Raw genomic sequence first — 16,084 nt, 5'->3', positions numbered from 1 at the left:
CAACTGATAAAAACCACACAATCAAACTTACCACAAAACACATATAATAGTTTAATGGTGGAAGGTAACCTTGGCGGGTTGAAGCCAAGGGGCACCACAAAGCCACACCATGCAACAGAGCTCACGTGGGAGGTTTATTGGGTGGTGGTGGTGGTGGTGGTGGTGGTGCAGAGGTGGCCTCTGAGCAAGAGCAGAAGGAAGAGAGAGGGACGAGAAGGGCTTGCTTTTTAGAAGGGGACATAGTGCAAGCACATAGGGAGAATGTTCTACTCAGTGGCTGCAGTGGTCACAGTGTCAAATCTTGGCTGCTGCTGCTGTGTCCCGCTAGGTCTGCAAGGGCAGGCCGGTGTAAATGCTTGAACCCAACACACATACCCCTCAAACAAAAACACAAACACAAGAGCATACCAGAACATTTGTTTTTTTAAGGTAGCAACTTGTGTTGTTCAGACTGGCCTTGAACTGGAGAGCCTCCTGCCTCAGCCTCTGGAGTAACTGGGATTACAAACACAAACACCCCATACAATGTCTTCCCCCTAATATGTGCCAGGCATTGTGCTTACTCTCTTTCTCCCTCCCTCTTTCATTCTCTTCCTTCTGCTCCTCCCTTTCTTTTCCCTCGTCCAGTGCCTCTATCATCTATCTACAAATAACAGAAAACTCTCTATAGAAGTTTCAATAGGAACTAAACTCATGTATGCCTTCCCTTGGAGATTCAGCAGTAATTGCTGATTTGGTGTGGATGCTCAGCAGCACCTCCAGACGACTGGGTTCTCCCTAGCTCTCATTCTTGCGTATTGTGTTTAATCTTACCTTTTTATTTTTTTATTTTATTTTTTTTATTATCATTTTTTTATGAGACTGGCTCTCTCTCCTCTATAGCCTTGGCAGTTTTGGAACTCACCATGTAGACCAGGCTGGCTTCAAGCATGCAGAGATCCACCTACCTCTGCCTCCCCAGTGCTGGGATTAAAGGTATGCACCTCCATTCCTGGCATTTTTACTTATTTTTCTTTGGTTTTTAAATTATAATTTTTTTTTTAGTGTATGTGTATATTGTGTAGGGCGTCTGCCACATCATGTATGCCATTTCCCAGAATCAGCTCTCTTCCTCCACTATGGAGGTTATGGGAATTGAACTCCGGCTGTCAGGCTTGGCAGCAAGCACCTTACCTGCTGAGCCAACTAGCTAGCCCTTGGGACAAAGGCAGCCCAGGATAGTTTGGGCTCACTAGTTGAAGATGACTGTGGTCTTCCTACCTCTATCTCTTATGCACTAGGATTATAGGCCTGGGTACCACACCCATCTTCATGATTATTTTTGACAAATGTTTTATTGCATTTATTTATTACTATTAAATATTTGCAGGAAAAAATGAGAAGCTAATACCGGGCTTCTCAGTGTCATATACTCTGTTTCTCTATCTAATATGGTACCATTCTAGTTTCAGTCTGCTGCCGTGACAAAACACTCTGACCCTAAGCAACTTTGGGGAGGGAAAGGGCTTATTTCACCTTACAGGTTATAGTCAATTATTAAGAGAAATCTGGACAGGAACTCAAGCAATAACCAGAAGCAGAAACCAAGGAGGAACACTGCTTGGCTCAAGCTTAGCTAGCTTTCTTATACAGCCAGGATCGCCTACCTCAGGATGTCACTGCCCACATGGGCTGGGCCCTCTTAGATACATTAATAACCAAGATAGTCCCTCACAGACATGCCCATAGATCAATCTGATCTAGGCAATTCCTCAATGGAGGCTTTTTTCTCAGATGACTCTATGCTGTACTGAGCTGACAGTTCATGCTAACTAGAACAGGTACTTTTGCTATTAGCTAAATTTCATAGTTTTTTTTTTAATTTCTTATATTTCCTATTCCAGATTCCATACTGGATATGAGATAAGATCTTGTCGTCAGGCTCCCTTAGACTATTCTTACTTGTGACAGTTTTCACATTCTTTGTGAATGATGAATTTGACAGCTTCAGGGAGTATTGGTCAAACATTTTGTAGGATGTCCTTCAGCTGGGACTGGTCCAAATGCTTCCCTTATAATCAGATGTGGTTATGAGGTTTGGAAGGAAGGTAAACCTCCAACCATGTTGAGTTTATCCTTATATGATCTTTTCCTTATCACTAGATGGCTCCTGCTGCCATTCAAGAATCAGGACCATGTTCATCAATGGAGAGAGGCATAAGACACAGGAAAAGAACCATGGATGCTGGCTTTATTTCTATTAATAAGGTCACCCCTCAGTCCTGACAGGCTCAAAGGATAGGGACCACGACTGTGACTAAGCACATGGCCATCAGTATGACCCATGCAGCAGGGATAAGGTGGGAAACCGATGACAAGCCAGCAATTGACAGGTCAGCCCTAGAGCCTTCTGCTCATGGAGACTGCTCCAACCATTCACCAAAAGGAACCAAAGCATATAAGTGATGGTGCTCTCTAGCAAGTTTCTCAGAAATTATGTATCTCAATCAATATTCTCTGCCTTCTGTCCCTGTCTCTCAAATGTTCCCACTGTGTAACTCAAGCTGGCCTCAGATTCTGAATCCTCCTGCCTCAGCCTCTTTAAATGGCCTTATTGTAGAAAAGTGGACTGTTATCCACTGGCCCTTTGATTAGGCTACATGTCACATAAGCATCAAATGTAAAGACCCGTTCTAGAGATTCATGTCTAAAACAGTAGAAACAATGGAACCATGACACTCTGTGGAATTTTCTAGTTAGCTTGTTACTGCAATAAAAAACTGACTGGCTCAATTTGGAAGAAGAATGCGTTATAGTCCATCATTAAGAGAAGTTAAGGCAGGAACTCAAGGCAGGACCTTGGGTTCAGGAACTGAAACAGAGCCCATGAAGGAACGATGCTTACTTGCTTGTTTTTCCTGGCTTGCCTACCTACCTTTCTTATACTTCCCAGTACCACCTACCCAGGGAGAGCACTGCTCACAGTAGGCTTAGTCCTCCCACATTAATCAGCAATTAAGAAATACCCCATAAACATACCCACAGGTCAGTCTGATGGAGGCCGTTCTGCAGCTGAGTCCTTCTGCCCATGCAAGTTTGAGTTTGTGAAAAACTGATCAGCACAGACAATAAGCACTGCGACAGCATTCCTCAAATGACAGCTTAGAAAGTCTAACTGGGCTGGGGAGAGGCTGTGGGAGGGAGGAGTGCTTGCCGGGCAAGCATGAGGCCCCCAGTTCAAAGAACCCACGTGAAAAGCTAAGCATGGTGCGAGAGTCCCTGCAGCCACAGTATTGCTGTGGGTGAAGAGCGAGCTCTGGAGCTGCCTGGCCACCAGCTTAGCGCCAGGTTCTGTGAGAGGCCCTGCCTCAAAGGAGAAAGGTGGAGAGTGACAGAGCAGGACACCTGAAGTCCTGCTTTGGACTTTACAAGGCAGGTTCTGTGAGAGGCCCTGCCTCAAAGGAGAAAGGTAGAGAGTGACAGAGCAGGACACCTGAAGTCCTGCTTTGGACTTTACAAGGCACATGGGCTGAAGTGCCTGAAGACACCTTATATGCATACACCAGAAAGAAAATGTGATTTTTTCTTAGCAATCTAAATTCTATTTTTTTTCTTTAGACCAAACCAGTTATGTATTGAAGTCACATCTTAAAATACCTTGCCCTTAACACCACTTTGTCACCGTTAATGTTACAAGAATGTCCACTTGCCAAAAGTAAATTACGTTTTCCTTGACTTTTAAAGTAATCACCGCTTTAGAAACAGCAAAGATAGATTTAGGCACTTAGGGAGGGATCTATTCTATTAATCTGTGAAGGCATGGCTATGACTTACATTACTAAGCAGAGATAAGGGAACCTCCAATATGAGGGGCCAGGATGTAGCTTAGTTGGTAGACAGTTTGCTTAGCATGCATGATCCCTAGTTCCATCCCTAACAGAGCATAAAACAGGTATACACACTGTAATATTAGCATTGCGGAGGGTAGAGGCAGGTTCAGGGTCATCCTTAGCTACATAGTGAATTCAGGCCAGCCCAGAGTATACATAATATCCTATGTTAAAAAACAAAACAAACAACAGCCACAGCAGCAGCAACAGCAATGAGAGAGAGAGAGAGAGAGAGAGAGAGAGAGGTGTGAGGTGGCTAGAGAGATGGCTCAGTGGTTAAGCGTCTTGGCTGCTCTTCCAAAGGACCCCGTTTTGATTCCTAGCATCCACATGGAAGCTGAAAATTGTCTGTAATTCCAGTCCCAAGGGAATCTGACACCCTCTTCTGGCCTCTATGGACATCAGACAAGCATGTGGTGAGCAGACACATGCAGACAAAACACACACACACACACACACACACACACACACACACACATAAAATAAAAAAAATCTTAAAAAAAGATTTATACTTCACCTCAACTACAGTTGCCAACGAGCCTGTGAAGAAATCCTGCTAGGACCGACTGGCATTTTTTGCTTATCATATTAATAATAATCAAAAGGGAAGCTTCCTAAGCGAAAGGCCCATCTGATCCCACTGTGGAAGCATCAGTTTTCTGCAGCACCAATGACCAACGATTTAGAGGTGTGTGCCATAACCTAGTTGCAGATGGTAGGCCTTTAACAAGTTTGTTTTATTCCTAATTGCTGGCATTTGCTTAAGTGTTTCCTTAATTCTAATTTATGTTTTTATGTTCTAGTTTGTTTACATAGCCCATAGTTCCCAATCGTCTTTATTTGCTTAAGTGTTTCTTTAATTTTATTTACATTTTTATATACGTTGCTTTGCTTACATAACTCACTGTTTGGAGTGGGCTAGGAATAACCATAAATCCCCATTGCTAATTAGCCTCATCCTCATGACTGATTAGTCAAGATTATGAGCCTAGAAGGAGGGCAGGAAGGAGGCCTAACAGTGACTCAGAGGATCCTTGAATTTTAGAGCTGGAAGGAATCTGAGCGCTTACAGCATCTTTCAGATAAAATTCTATGAGTTTTACATCCTCAGCATTGGAGAATCACAAAATGTTGTCTGCTTGCTCTTGCTCCTTTATGCAAAAAAAGGTGTAAGGATTTGGTGACAGTTTGAAAAACAAGTTTAGAGTAGAGAAAATCCAATCAACGATGGCTGTAACTCATAATGAGGGCTTGAAGAATCAGCAACTTGACACACAGAAGAGCAGGGAATATTAATGAACTCAAAGGAGGCTCTTTGGACTTAAGCAGGGTGGATTGTCTGGAACTCCTTCCTCAGCAGCTGTGCAGTTGGTAAGGCTTGTAGCTTGCCTGGCCCGTGATCTTGGCTGTTAGCGTTGCAGTGGGGAGCATTTAAAAGCACACTCAACATACGAAGGAAAGAACCTGGAACTGAGTAGCCTACTTTATTCCAAGACTCCATCTGGCATTTAAAGAACTGCTTGTCCTACATTCAACCCTGCAGAGTAACAGCCATTTTTCATTTCCTCACACCCCTATTTTTAGTTTCAGGTAAGACAGCTTACTGAGTCTGAGGAAGGAACATTTAGACTTCAGAACCACCCAGTTAAAGACCTAATCTAGGGCGATCTCCGTGAATCTAAACATGAGATCATGTTGAACCTCCAGCCTGAGAGAGGAGGTCCAGAGCAACCTCAAGACTCCACCACAGGTGTAGGTCCAGAGTCCAACGCCGTTTAAGCCTTTAATCTCTCACGGGCAGAAGTGTAGTGGATGAAGAGGTGTTACAGGTACGTGAATTGTAGCTGCCAAAGGGGTAAATTGACAAGCGAAATCCAATCCATTTCTAAACAAACTTGTCTGTGAGACTAACAGCTCGCTCTCCGCAGATTCTGCACACCTGCCAGAGTAGTCCCCGGATCACCCGGACTTGTAGAGTGTGCAAAGTGCAGTTAGTTTAGAAATCAGTCCTGGACTTCACTTTCAGTGACATTTCCATATGCTACCCTTTCAGGGAAGGGCTCGGTCCATGCGAGATCACAGGCTCCCACTCTCACTGGTCACTCTTTGAGGGACCGCGCAAGGCCCCAGCGCCGGCGCCAACTCCCAGCTCTGCCTTCTGGGTTACTATGGCGACCGCGGGAGGGGCGGGGCTCTGGGACCCTTTTCCCGGTCTCAGCCCAAGACTTTCGAACGCTCCAATTGGGACAACCCTTTCTTGCCTCTGTCCCGCCTCGTTCGGCGCTGAGAGCGATGCGATTGGCCCCGGGCTCGCGGCCTTGTGCCCAGAGGGTGCCACCTCTTGACAGGAAGAGCGGGAAAGTGTTCCAGGCACTGTCCGAGGCGTGGAGCTCACCTCACGCAACGGGGGACCACGCGGTTGGCTTTGGGGAGACAATCCCGGCCCCAAACACCACCCCCAACCCCCCTGCTGTTAAGAACAGGGAAGGAGCAGGAGCCAGGAGGCAACACTTTCCCGGCCGGGGCTGTCCATCTGTGGATCGCGGGCGCGCCGAGGCGTGGGATTCCCGGGCGCGCTCTCCGGTGCCCCAGAACCGAGGCCGGAGGGGACGGTCCCAGCCCCGGGGGCGGGGCCAGCGGCGGCGGCGGGAGGCGCAAGGCCCAATGAGCGCAGGCCCCGCCCCCGGAGGCGGGGCACCCGGGGCGCTCCCCCGCCCTCCTCCTCGCCCTGCCCCTCCCCCCGGGCGCCGGGGCCGCAGTGAGTGAGTGGCACTGGCAGCCTGTCAATCCCTCAGCCGAGCGGCCTCCGAGCCCGGTCCGCGGCGGCTGCTGGCTGGGTGCGCGGCTCCGGAGGTGGCGGCGGCGACTTCGCCCGCCTCATCAATCTGCTGTCCGCCCGGCGTGCGGCCCGCCGGGGCCCTCCACCGGGCTCCGCGCCCCCGCCGCGTCGACCCGCCCGCTCCCAAACTTTCCTCCTCCGCCCCTCTCGCTCCCCGCGGCCCGCCCGTCGGCCTCCTCCTCCTCCTCCTCCGTCGCCGCCCGCCGCCGCCGCTCCCTCCCCCGGGGCCGCCGGTGCTCCGATCCCGCCCGGCTGAGGCGGCGGCGGCGGCGGCGGGCGGCTGAGGGAGGGGACCGTTCATGCTGGCGCGGGCGGCGGCGGCCGCGGCGTCCCGGCAACTCGGCCGGCGCTGAGGACCAAGTTGCGAGGGGCCGCCCGGCGCGGCGCGGGGCGCTGAGGAGGCGGCGCGGCGGCCGCGTGAGGGCAGCGGGCACCGCCGCCTCCGCCTCCGCCAGCGCCGGCGAGCGCGCCGCTTCCGCCCGCCGCTGTCCTCAGTCTCCGCCGCGGCGGAAGCCGGAGCCGGACGCCGGTCCGCGTCCCCTCAGTCGCGGGGCCTCGCCGGGCCGAGCCGCCCCCTCCCGCGCGGGCGGGGAGCGCGCGGCCGCCTCCCCCTCCCCCTCCCCCTCTTTCTTCTCCTCCCTCGCCGCCGCCGCCGCCGCCGCCGCCGCCGCAGCCTTCGCCTCCTCCGCCGCCGCCCGCTCCCGCCCGCGCGCGGCGGGATGGACGATCAATCCAGGATGCTGCAGACTCTGGCCGGGGTGAACCTAGCCGGCCACTCGGTCCAGGGGGGCATGGCTCTGCCGCCTCCCCCTCACGGCCACGAAGGGGCGGACGGCGACGGCAGGAAGCAGGACATCGGCGACATCCTCCACCAGATCATGACCATCACCGACCAGAGCTTGGACGAGGCGCAAGCAAAGTTGGTGTCGTCTCATTAAGCATCTTTTGTGTGTGTACGGGAGCCGGGCTCGGGTCCCGGGTGGCTCCCTGGACCGGGGCCTCAGTCGCGGGCGGGAACTTTCTCCGCCGGCCCGGGCCTGCCGGGCACTCGCCGCGTCCCCCACCGCGCGGGAAAGTTGCTCGCCGGGCTCGGGACAGCCTCGGTCCGTGCTTCGTCCGTGCCCTGCTGCCCGGCCCCCTCCTCGGATTTAAACCTCCCGCCCGGACTCGGTTGCACTCCGCGTCCCAGCCGTGCCCCGGGCCGGGCCGCAGAGAAGTGCAACTTTCCCCGCCGGCCCAGACTCCCGGCGTCCACTCCCCTCTGCCGGTCCGGGGTGACCGGCTGCTCCCCCGCAGGTCCCGGTGCGGAGCACCAAGTTCTCTAGGAGGGAGGGCCGCTTTGCAAACTTTGCGGAGCTGTCAGCCGCCGATCAGCCGCCGGCGGCCGGCCTCCGCGCCCGCTCCCCCTGCGGAGCTCGGGCGTGGGGTTCCCCTCGGCGCCCGTCGGGTCCCTGGGGTCCCCGCCGCGTCCCCCGGAGCCGAGCCCCCCGCACGGGTCGCTTCTGCGTTCGCCCAGGCTGCTGACGGCCCTGCAGATGGGTCGCGCTGCTTTCGGGCTGGAGCTCTCTCCAGCTTGCCTCTAATCGCGAACTAGTCAACTTGAGTTTTTGTTGACTTCCCGTGCTTCAAAAGAGCTTTCCCACACCGGGGTCCGGTTTTAAATCTTGGGTCTAACTTAGGAAGGCGCCATATTATTCCAATAGGTGATGCTAATACCTTTGTGTTTTGTTTTTTAGGAAACATGCTCTGAACTGTCACAGAATGAAACCGGCGCTCTTCAGCGTCCTGTGTGAGATCAAAGAGAAAACAGGTAAGATGCTGCCCGCAGTGGGCCTGGAGGCCCCCCGAGGTGGGGTCAGATCTACTCCTTCGACTCTCCAGTTGAGAGCTGCTGCTTTTGGGCACCGCCATCTTTGATCATTCTCTGCTTCCCACCTCCTGATCTTGAGAAAAAACTGCAATAAATCTGGAGTCTATTTCTCAATTCTGCTTTGGTGCAAAATGAAGTGTATGTGCGAATGGGGCTGGGTCGCAGTTCCTTAGGCGGTAGCCCCTGGCTGCAGTCAGGGAGGGGGCTCTAGCCATCTGCCTTCTCCTATCTCTTTTTGCCTTGTTTGTGTAGCAGTTTTTAAAAGGAGCGATGGGAGACTGCCAGGGACCAGGTGCCCGGGAGAGGCATCACCAGAACTTTGTTTTACTTAGTCAGCCTTAAGCTTTGGCTCTACTGGTAGAAGACACAGCTGAACAGACCGCAGTAGCATGTCAGATTTAGTGTTTTAGGTGGGGAGATTACTTTTAAGAATCCAGGAAGGAAAATGACGTGCGTTGGCATATACAGTGTATCACACCTATTAGTACTTAGATTAAATTCTCTACCTTGGAACTGTTAGACTTGTAACAGTTTCAGTATATAAAGAAAAATGTGTCCACAGATGCAGACGAAACAATTTTGATGTTTAAAGTAGGAGTAGATGAGAAGGTGATAGGTTTTGCAGACGTGCTAGAATGAAAATTGAAGATACATTATTAGGGAAATATTTGGTAGTTCATTTTAGTTTAACTTTCTTGTCAGACTTTTTCTATTGAAGGTATTTTTACTTTTGGCTTAATGGTAAAGCTAACGTAGAAATAGGGATATAATTCACATGTTTTAGTTTGTGTTTAGTTATCTTTCCTATATGACAAGCAACTCCCTTAATCAAGCTTTACCATTGATTGATTGTATGTTTTGGGTGTATTGCTTTTTAAAGTTGCCCTTTTGTAAGTTAAGGAAAGAAGAAAAATTCAAGTCCAGTATATTGCATTTTCCAACTGATGCTCTTTCAATGGTTAAATGTTTGACTGTCCTTAAATTGAGTTTATAAATAATTGCACACTGCCTGGAATTGTTAGGCTGGTAGTTGAGTTATACTCTGTTTAAACAGGTACTATTCATATTCCTAAAAGTGATATGATGGCAGAGAAGATGATGGTTCTCTTAATGTATGTATGCTAAACCATAATTACTAGTAAATATTGAAAACCTTATTTGCTTTTCATTTATGCCATGGATTTTTTTTATGATAATTTTTTGGTGATACACTTTACATTCTGAAAACTACAGTTATTTTAAATTATTGACTTATTGTATGTTGATTTTTTAAGCTACTTTTATCGTGCCTAGTGATTTAAGATGATAGATGATTTTAATCTAACTATAAAGACACCCAGCATTGAATCTTGAAGGCTTTCAATTTGAGAGAATAAAAGTATATAATTCTTAGTACATTATGATGCTTAATTTCTGAGGGTTTTCTTGCTATCAGGGCTACACTCCAGTTTGTGCTAACAGCTGCGCACTGGCACTAGGGTATTGGCTGCGTTGTGAATGTTAAGATGGATTCAACTTTATGTGGCACTACATTGCTAAAGAGAGGGAATTGATACTCCTCTCTAGCAAGAACCCCTTCTTACGATTTGTACTGATTTATTTTTTGCCCCTTTAAAGTTTTGGCCTACCCATACAGAACCCTGTATCATTTCGTGCTTGGACTCTTATCAGCAGGAGAAATTCAATTAAGAAGTATTAGTCTTCTAGTTGCTTATTTGCACAGGACTTAGTTACACCGTTCTGAAAGGAAAGTGTAGTCAACGGCATGTCAAAGGTGAGTTAAGAAAAAGAAACAAGTCTTTTCAGAGTCTATGATGATAGTCAGGGAGCTTTGGTAGCGCTGTTGCTGTTTAAGAAGCAGGGGAGAGCAGACAAAAGAAATTTCTATGTTTTGAAAATTGTTTCTGGGGCTTTCAGTGATAACTTGTAAATTAGATCCTCTTTTTGTGCATTGGCCTGCGACCCAAGTTTGCAGGTTATGTCTTTTATAAAAAGCCAGCAGCCGACAGAGTGAAGGCGGCTGTCTGGGCTGAGGCACCCCCCTGCCAGCCTTTCTGAGCTGGAGAGGGATGGGATTTAAGTACTGAGTGATTGATGGGGGTGAAGCTCTCTTTCTCTGCTCCTTTCTCCCCTACCATCCACAGCTCTGCCTCATGCTCCCAAACCAGTTTTAGAAGGAGACAGGATCGCTAGACTCAGAGCCCTCAATTTGAAATAAAACAGCTGTGTAGACATTAGTGTTACCAAAGCAGGGAAAGCTGGGCAGCACATTCCAGGGCCTATCCCCCCATCTGCCTTTGCAGTCCTGCTTTAGAAACATTATGAACTTAGAGAGTAAGTGTTAGGGAATACACATATGCTACTTAATACTTTTTCTTTAAATCATCTTACTAATTTATTATCATAACATCTAAAGATTAATTACCTAGAGAAAGTTCATCTAGTCGTTTGTGAATATAAACCAGAAATATGTGATGACTATTCTGCATAGTGAATGGGAGGGGCCGACAAGTGGGGATCTAGAGGGCTGGGTGGGTGGGAACTGCCACTTCAGTGGAGAATGCGATTTTGTTTGTTTCTCTTTTAAAATAAGACAAAATCATTTAAAATTTTTCATGTATTTGTAGAACTGCCAGTAGATTTTGAGGTTTCTGATCAGGCCGTGAATACTGCCAGTTTTGATGTACACAGGGGACTTAGTTTGGAAAACATCTTATTTCTCCCCTACCAAATATGAAGAGGTATTCTTTTCCCCTTATGACAGATAAATGGACAATCTGCCACAATTATATTATTTTCTTGTTCAGAGTTAAGAAAACTTTTACTATAAGATGGTTGCTTTTTTTTTTTAAATATATTCTATTGTAAAATTTATCGTGTAGTTATTTTAGGGCAGAAACATTTTTCATTGTTGAATTGTGACATTTACACATTTTAGAAGCAACTAAAAAGTTACAGGCTTTAAAATCAAGATACATATCTGTTTTAAACTATGTAAGCAAGAGACATAGTAGTTGATGGGCTAGGATTTTCTTTAGGATGATGAAGTCATATGTTATCATCCCATCGCTTATTAAATATTTCTAATGCAGTGAGGCCTGCTCATCTTCATTCTTCTATTGGTACATTTTCTTACCTATTTTTGACTTCCTTAATCTTGACTGTGAAGTGTTTCTTTTGTGAAACAATGTGTCTTCAAAAATCTGCCTTTTTTACAAGACCCTTAATTATGGGAATTTAAATGAAGCAAACATTTTTTCCAAGGAAATATTTTTAATGTATATTAACCTAGCAATTTAGTATATAATCTGAAACATAGAATTGGGAAAAAAATAGTGTATATTTTAAAAGCCAGCATAACCTTTCCCTTTTACAATGCTAGGTTAAAATATACATTGTTGATAGCTGCCAACCAAACTGATTTATTGCCACACAAACCCTAAATAGTGTTCATTTACTAGTAATGTCTAATGGCAGACGTGGTGGTTTGCCAGATTTGTAGGCTTTGTGAGGCTTATAAGCAGGACTGACTTGGGAAGATCATAAAACTTAATGAACTTCTCTACTGCAGGAGGTGTCCGCAGGGGAAGAGAAAGGCCTGCTTGGCTGGTTGGGCTGCTTGAAGGATTTTTTAATGTTTGAGAAGAAAATGACTATTAAAATGCTATACTTTTAAAATAATCCATCTTGAAAAAGTCATAAGAATTTTAGGTATCAGAACTAGGACAAGAATGTAGTTTGCACATGAGTTTTGTACCCATTTAGTGTATGATGGATTAAACCTTTTATCTTTATTGGTAAAAGTGTGAGTAGCTTTCAGAGGACAGGGCAGTGTTCTTAGTTAACCCTTCCATTTAATTCTTACCTTACATTTTTAGTGTTTCATTTGCATCTTTTTCTGGCCTGTTCTTTTTTAAAACTTTCATATAAGAATTTGCTACATTTTTTATTGTACAGTGCTGTTTTTCATTTAATTTTCAATGTATAAAAAATCAGATCAATCAAGTAAACATTTAGTGAAGAAATAAGAAAATTGTTATCTTTGAGTCTCAGTGGTTCTGTATTTACTGTATATTTTGTTGATCTTGCACTATATCCAGTATAGTTAACACTTGCTCTAAAGTTTTGAAAACAAATGCTTTATTACACATGTGTATAATGTTTCTGTTTCAATGAGACTATTTTCTAGCTTTTAAGAGCTTTTTATTATGGACAACAACTCTCTCTCTTACTATATATATATGTGTATATATATATATATATAAACAATAATATATATGTAGAAAGAAGAGAATTTTGAACATTGTTTGCCTTCAGCAATGGCAACAATTGGCCAATTTTGTTTTCTCTATTACTCCTGCCCTCCTAGAATTTTTGTTGATTCTGATAGTAATAGGCCTTTAATAGTGCAAATTTTATATCAATTTTAGATAGACATTATGGTTTGTTTACACTGGGAATATTGAATGATTAAACAGGAAAATACAAAGTTAATGTATGTTAGAAATGTCATAAATTATATTGCTTTATCAATATATTTTCCTTAAAGCCATTTAAGAATATTTTGTCAATTTTTTTCTCTTTATAGATTTATATTGTTTGCTGGAGATTGTGTAGGAAGTTTTGAAGCCTGTAAGAGAATGACATATGTCTGACTTTTCCTCCTCCTCTTTCATTCTTAAACAATAATACAATCTGTTGGTAGAAAACCTGGAAAAATTGTCATTGCCACGCTGTTGTAGAACTTTCTGGTCTGAAGTATCATGCAGATATACCTTTAAAATGGGATGATCTTTTCTAGCCTTTTTTTTCTTTTCAATAAAAATATATTGAAGCCTGTTGTCAATACTAACTTGATCTGTGCAAGTAATTCTTTTGTGCCTTAGTTTTATTTTTAGTGAGCCTCATTACAGATTTGTGTGGTTTTGATATTTTATTTAGGACTTTACCATGTCATTTTTTATTAATTTACATAGCTTTATTCTAAATCAGAAGTATATTACTATACTGGTAATGGAGGCCCCAACTTGCCTCCAAAACATACAAATCCACCCATTTTTATAACATAAAACTACATTTTTTTCATACTGGTGATTTTCCTTTAATTAATTTTGCTTGTAGTTTTAGATTTTTAGTTTATAAATTTTATAATCCAAAGCAAGATTTTAGTTAACATCTTATTTAGCTTATGTGTATTTTGATACTGTATAGGGCATGCTGTAGGATGAAATTATATTTTATATAAAGTGGGTGTCTAAGAATTGAAACTGAGTTTTCTGAACCACATAAGTCATCACTTTGTTTTATATGGATACCATATAGTATTTATTCAAAATAAATACTTGACACATCAGCACTAACATATCAAGTTAAATAAGGATTTAGACTATTTTTCCCATATTCAGGTATATGTGAAGAATTTTTAGATCCATTTTATTTCAGTATTGACACTGTGAGAATAATGTTTTATTTGTTTTCTCAGCAGGCCTGTGCTTTAGCCATTTCTCAGAGTGATGAGCATGAGTGAGGCAGTAATTGACAAAGCTGCATGGCTCCCTCCCATGCTGACCTTTTCCAAGTACTTGCTCGACTTTTATGGGCCATTCCAGCTTGGAAGTGTGAGGAGACACTCATTTACATCACAGTGTATAGTATAGTGTAAATCAGTGACTCTTTTAGGTCTGTTTACCAGTTTCTTTTCTTTCCAAACTTATTGACGTTAATGAAACAAACTGCTATTATAGCTAGGTGATAGTGCTATATTTAGCAAATAAATTAAAAAGTAATGCTTGAGGGAGCCACTGAGAAAAATAAGACATCTTTTATGCTTTCAGACATAGAACATATTAGAAAACAAATTTCAGTCTTAAACTCTTGATTTTAACAATGCTCTTTGTAAGCAGACTTTCAGTTAGAATCCCTTATTACCTTTTTCATAGACATGACATAAACATAGGATGGCTATAGTTTTTAGTGTAAAGTGTGGCTTGCTTGTACACTGTATGAATAAAGTATGATATCTAGCAAAGAAGTTAATTCGAAAGAATGTGTTAAATTGAATAAGCATAGCAATTTTTTTATTTACTCTACACATAGTAACAATTACTACTGAAACAAAGTAATTATGGATAAACATACTTGTTTAAAGTTTTATATTTGTTTTCTTTCAGCTTAAGTATTTTAAAAGTGATGAGCTGTTTTGAGTACTAGCCCTTTTTGTGTGATCATATTAATGAGTTTTTGGTATACAGTGTAGTCCTTTTAATGCTGATGATTTCTCCTGATGTTTAAACCATTATTTAGGAGATGCCAGCATATGTTAGTGCAAAATGATTTTGTTTTGTTTTGTTTTATGTGGTACATCAGTTTTCAAAGCATATTTCTTAGGCATCAGCATCCAGCAGGTGGCTTTTTACATTAAAAAATTCATAAATTTTAAAATCCCATAAAATTTTATTTCAAATTCAAATTAACTGATTGAGAATGTCAACATTTCCAGTGTCTCTATATTAACATTTATAATAGAACAAATGGTTGCATATAGGAATTATCTGCAGCATAATCTAAATTAAGATTCTAAACAGGCATTACAGATGCTGGTAACTTTGGCAATTATCATTTTGTTTGGTGAACAGTAGTAAAACAGTGTGCGGTAAAAGTGTTTAGAGAGAGAGGATAAATAAATTGAACAGTTTTGCAATGCAAAGTGGTTTGTGGTGTTTTTGAGGATTTCTTGGCTCTCTCTTAACTGCTATTGTGAGCCTGGAGCAGATTTCCCCATTGCTAATGCCCTAGAAGTATTAATTCACTTTGATATGCTAATTAGAGGGCATTATGCAAGAAATGAGATTAAGTGGCAGCATGAAGCCATTTGCCTGTCAGTAAATTGAGAGCTTTAGCATCAGGAGGAGCTTTGTTTTTTTTTTTTTTTTTTTTTTTTGGTATGTGTTTTGTTTTTTCTTTTTTTTCTGCCCCCCCTCCCAGTTTCTCTTGGTTTTGCATATAAATAAAACTGATTGAAAGCTCTAGAGAAGGCTCTGGAACATTGGGTTCCCTCTCCCGCCATGATTAAATGTAATATGAAATTTTCCTTTTACATTCTGTGTGAAATTAAGAATTTGGTCATTTAATTTCTTTTTCCTGAAATGACTTTAGCAACATCACTAGTGAATTGTTATCACTTAGTTATTTACCTCTTTGTAAGTGTAAACATTGTGTACCAGTGTCAGCATTGAACTGAATTTCACAAGAATGTCTACTTGGGAGAGAAGAAAGAAGCTGGTGAATGGGCTTCGAGAAACTATATTAAATGGACATTAAGATTTTGACTTGAATTCATGGAAGTTGAACCAATAAAATTAATTAGTGGTTAAATTGCCCTTTTCAACACAACCTGTGGAATTTATATTTTATTGTGTGTTGACATATAAGATTGCCATATTTGATTTTCATGTTGAAAATGAAATTTCTTACTTCATTCTGGTTTTACTGATTTGTGGCTAAAGT

General features: G+C 43.7%; 1 protein-coding gene across 2 annotated transcripts in view; it reads left to right on the top strand.

Annotated features, from left to right (window-relative positions):
- Positions 1-7,372: 7,372 nt before the first annotated feature.
- Positions 7,373-16,084, top strand: part of Pbx3 (PBX homeobox 3) — a 192,476-nt gene continuing 183,764 nt past the window's right edge. For both annotated transcript variants that reach the window (XM_059260117.1, XM_059260116.1), the window contains exons 1-2: positions 7,373-7,627; positions 8,445-8,518. In XM_059260117.1, coding sequence (XP_059116100.1) covers positions 7,428-7,627; positions 8,445-8,518 — 274 coding nt within the window. In that variant the 5' untranslated portion in view covers positions 7,373-7,427. The remainder of the gene's footprint in view (positions 7,628-8,444; positions 8,519-16,084) is intronic.

The sequence above is a fragment of the Peromyscus eremicus genome, chromosome 4, assembly GCF_949786415.1.
Source record: "Peromyscus eremicus chromosome 4, PerEre_H2_v1, whole genome shotgun sequence".
NCBI classification, from domain to species: Eukaryota; Metazoa; Chordata; class Mammalia; order Rodentia; family Cricetidae; genus Peromyscus; species Peromyscus eremicus.
Note: the sequence above shows the minus strand (reverse complement) of the source record. Positions and strands in the feature narration are given on the sequence as shown.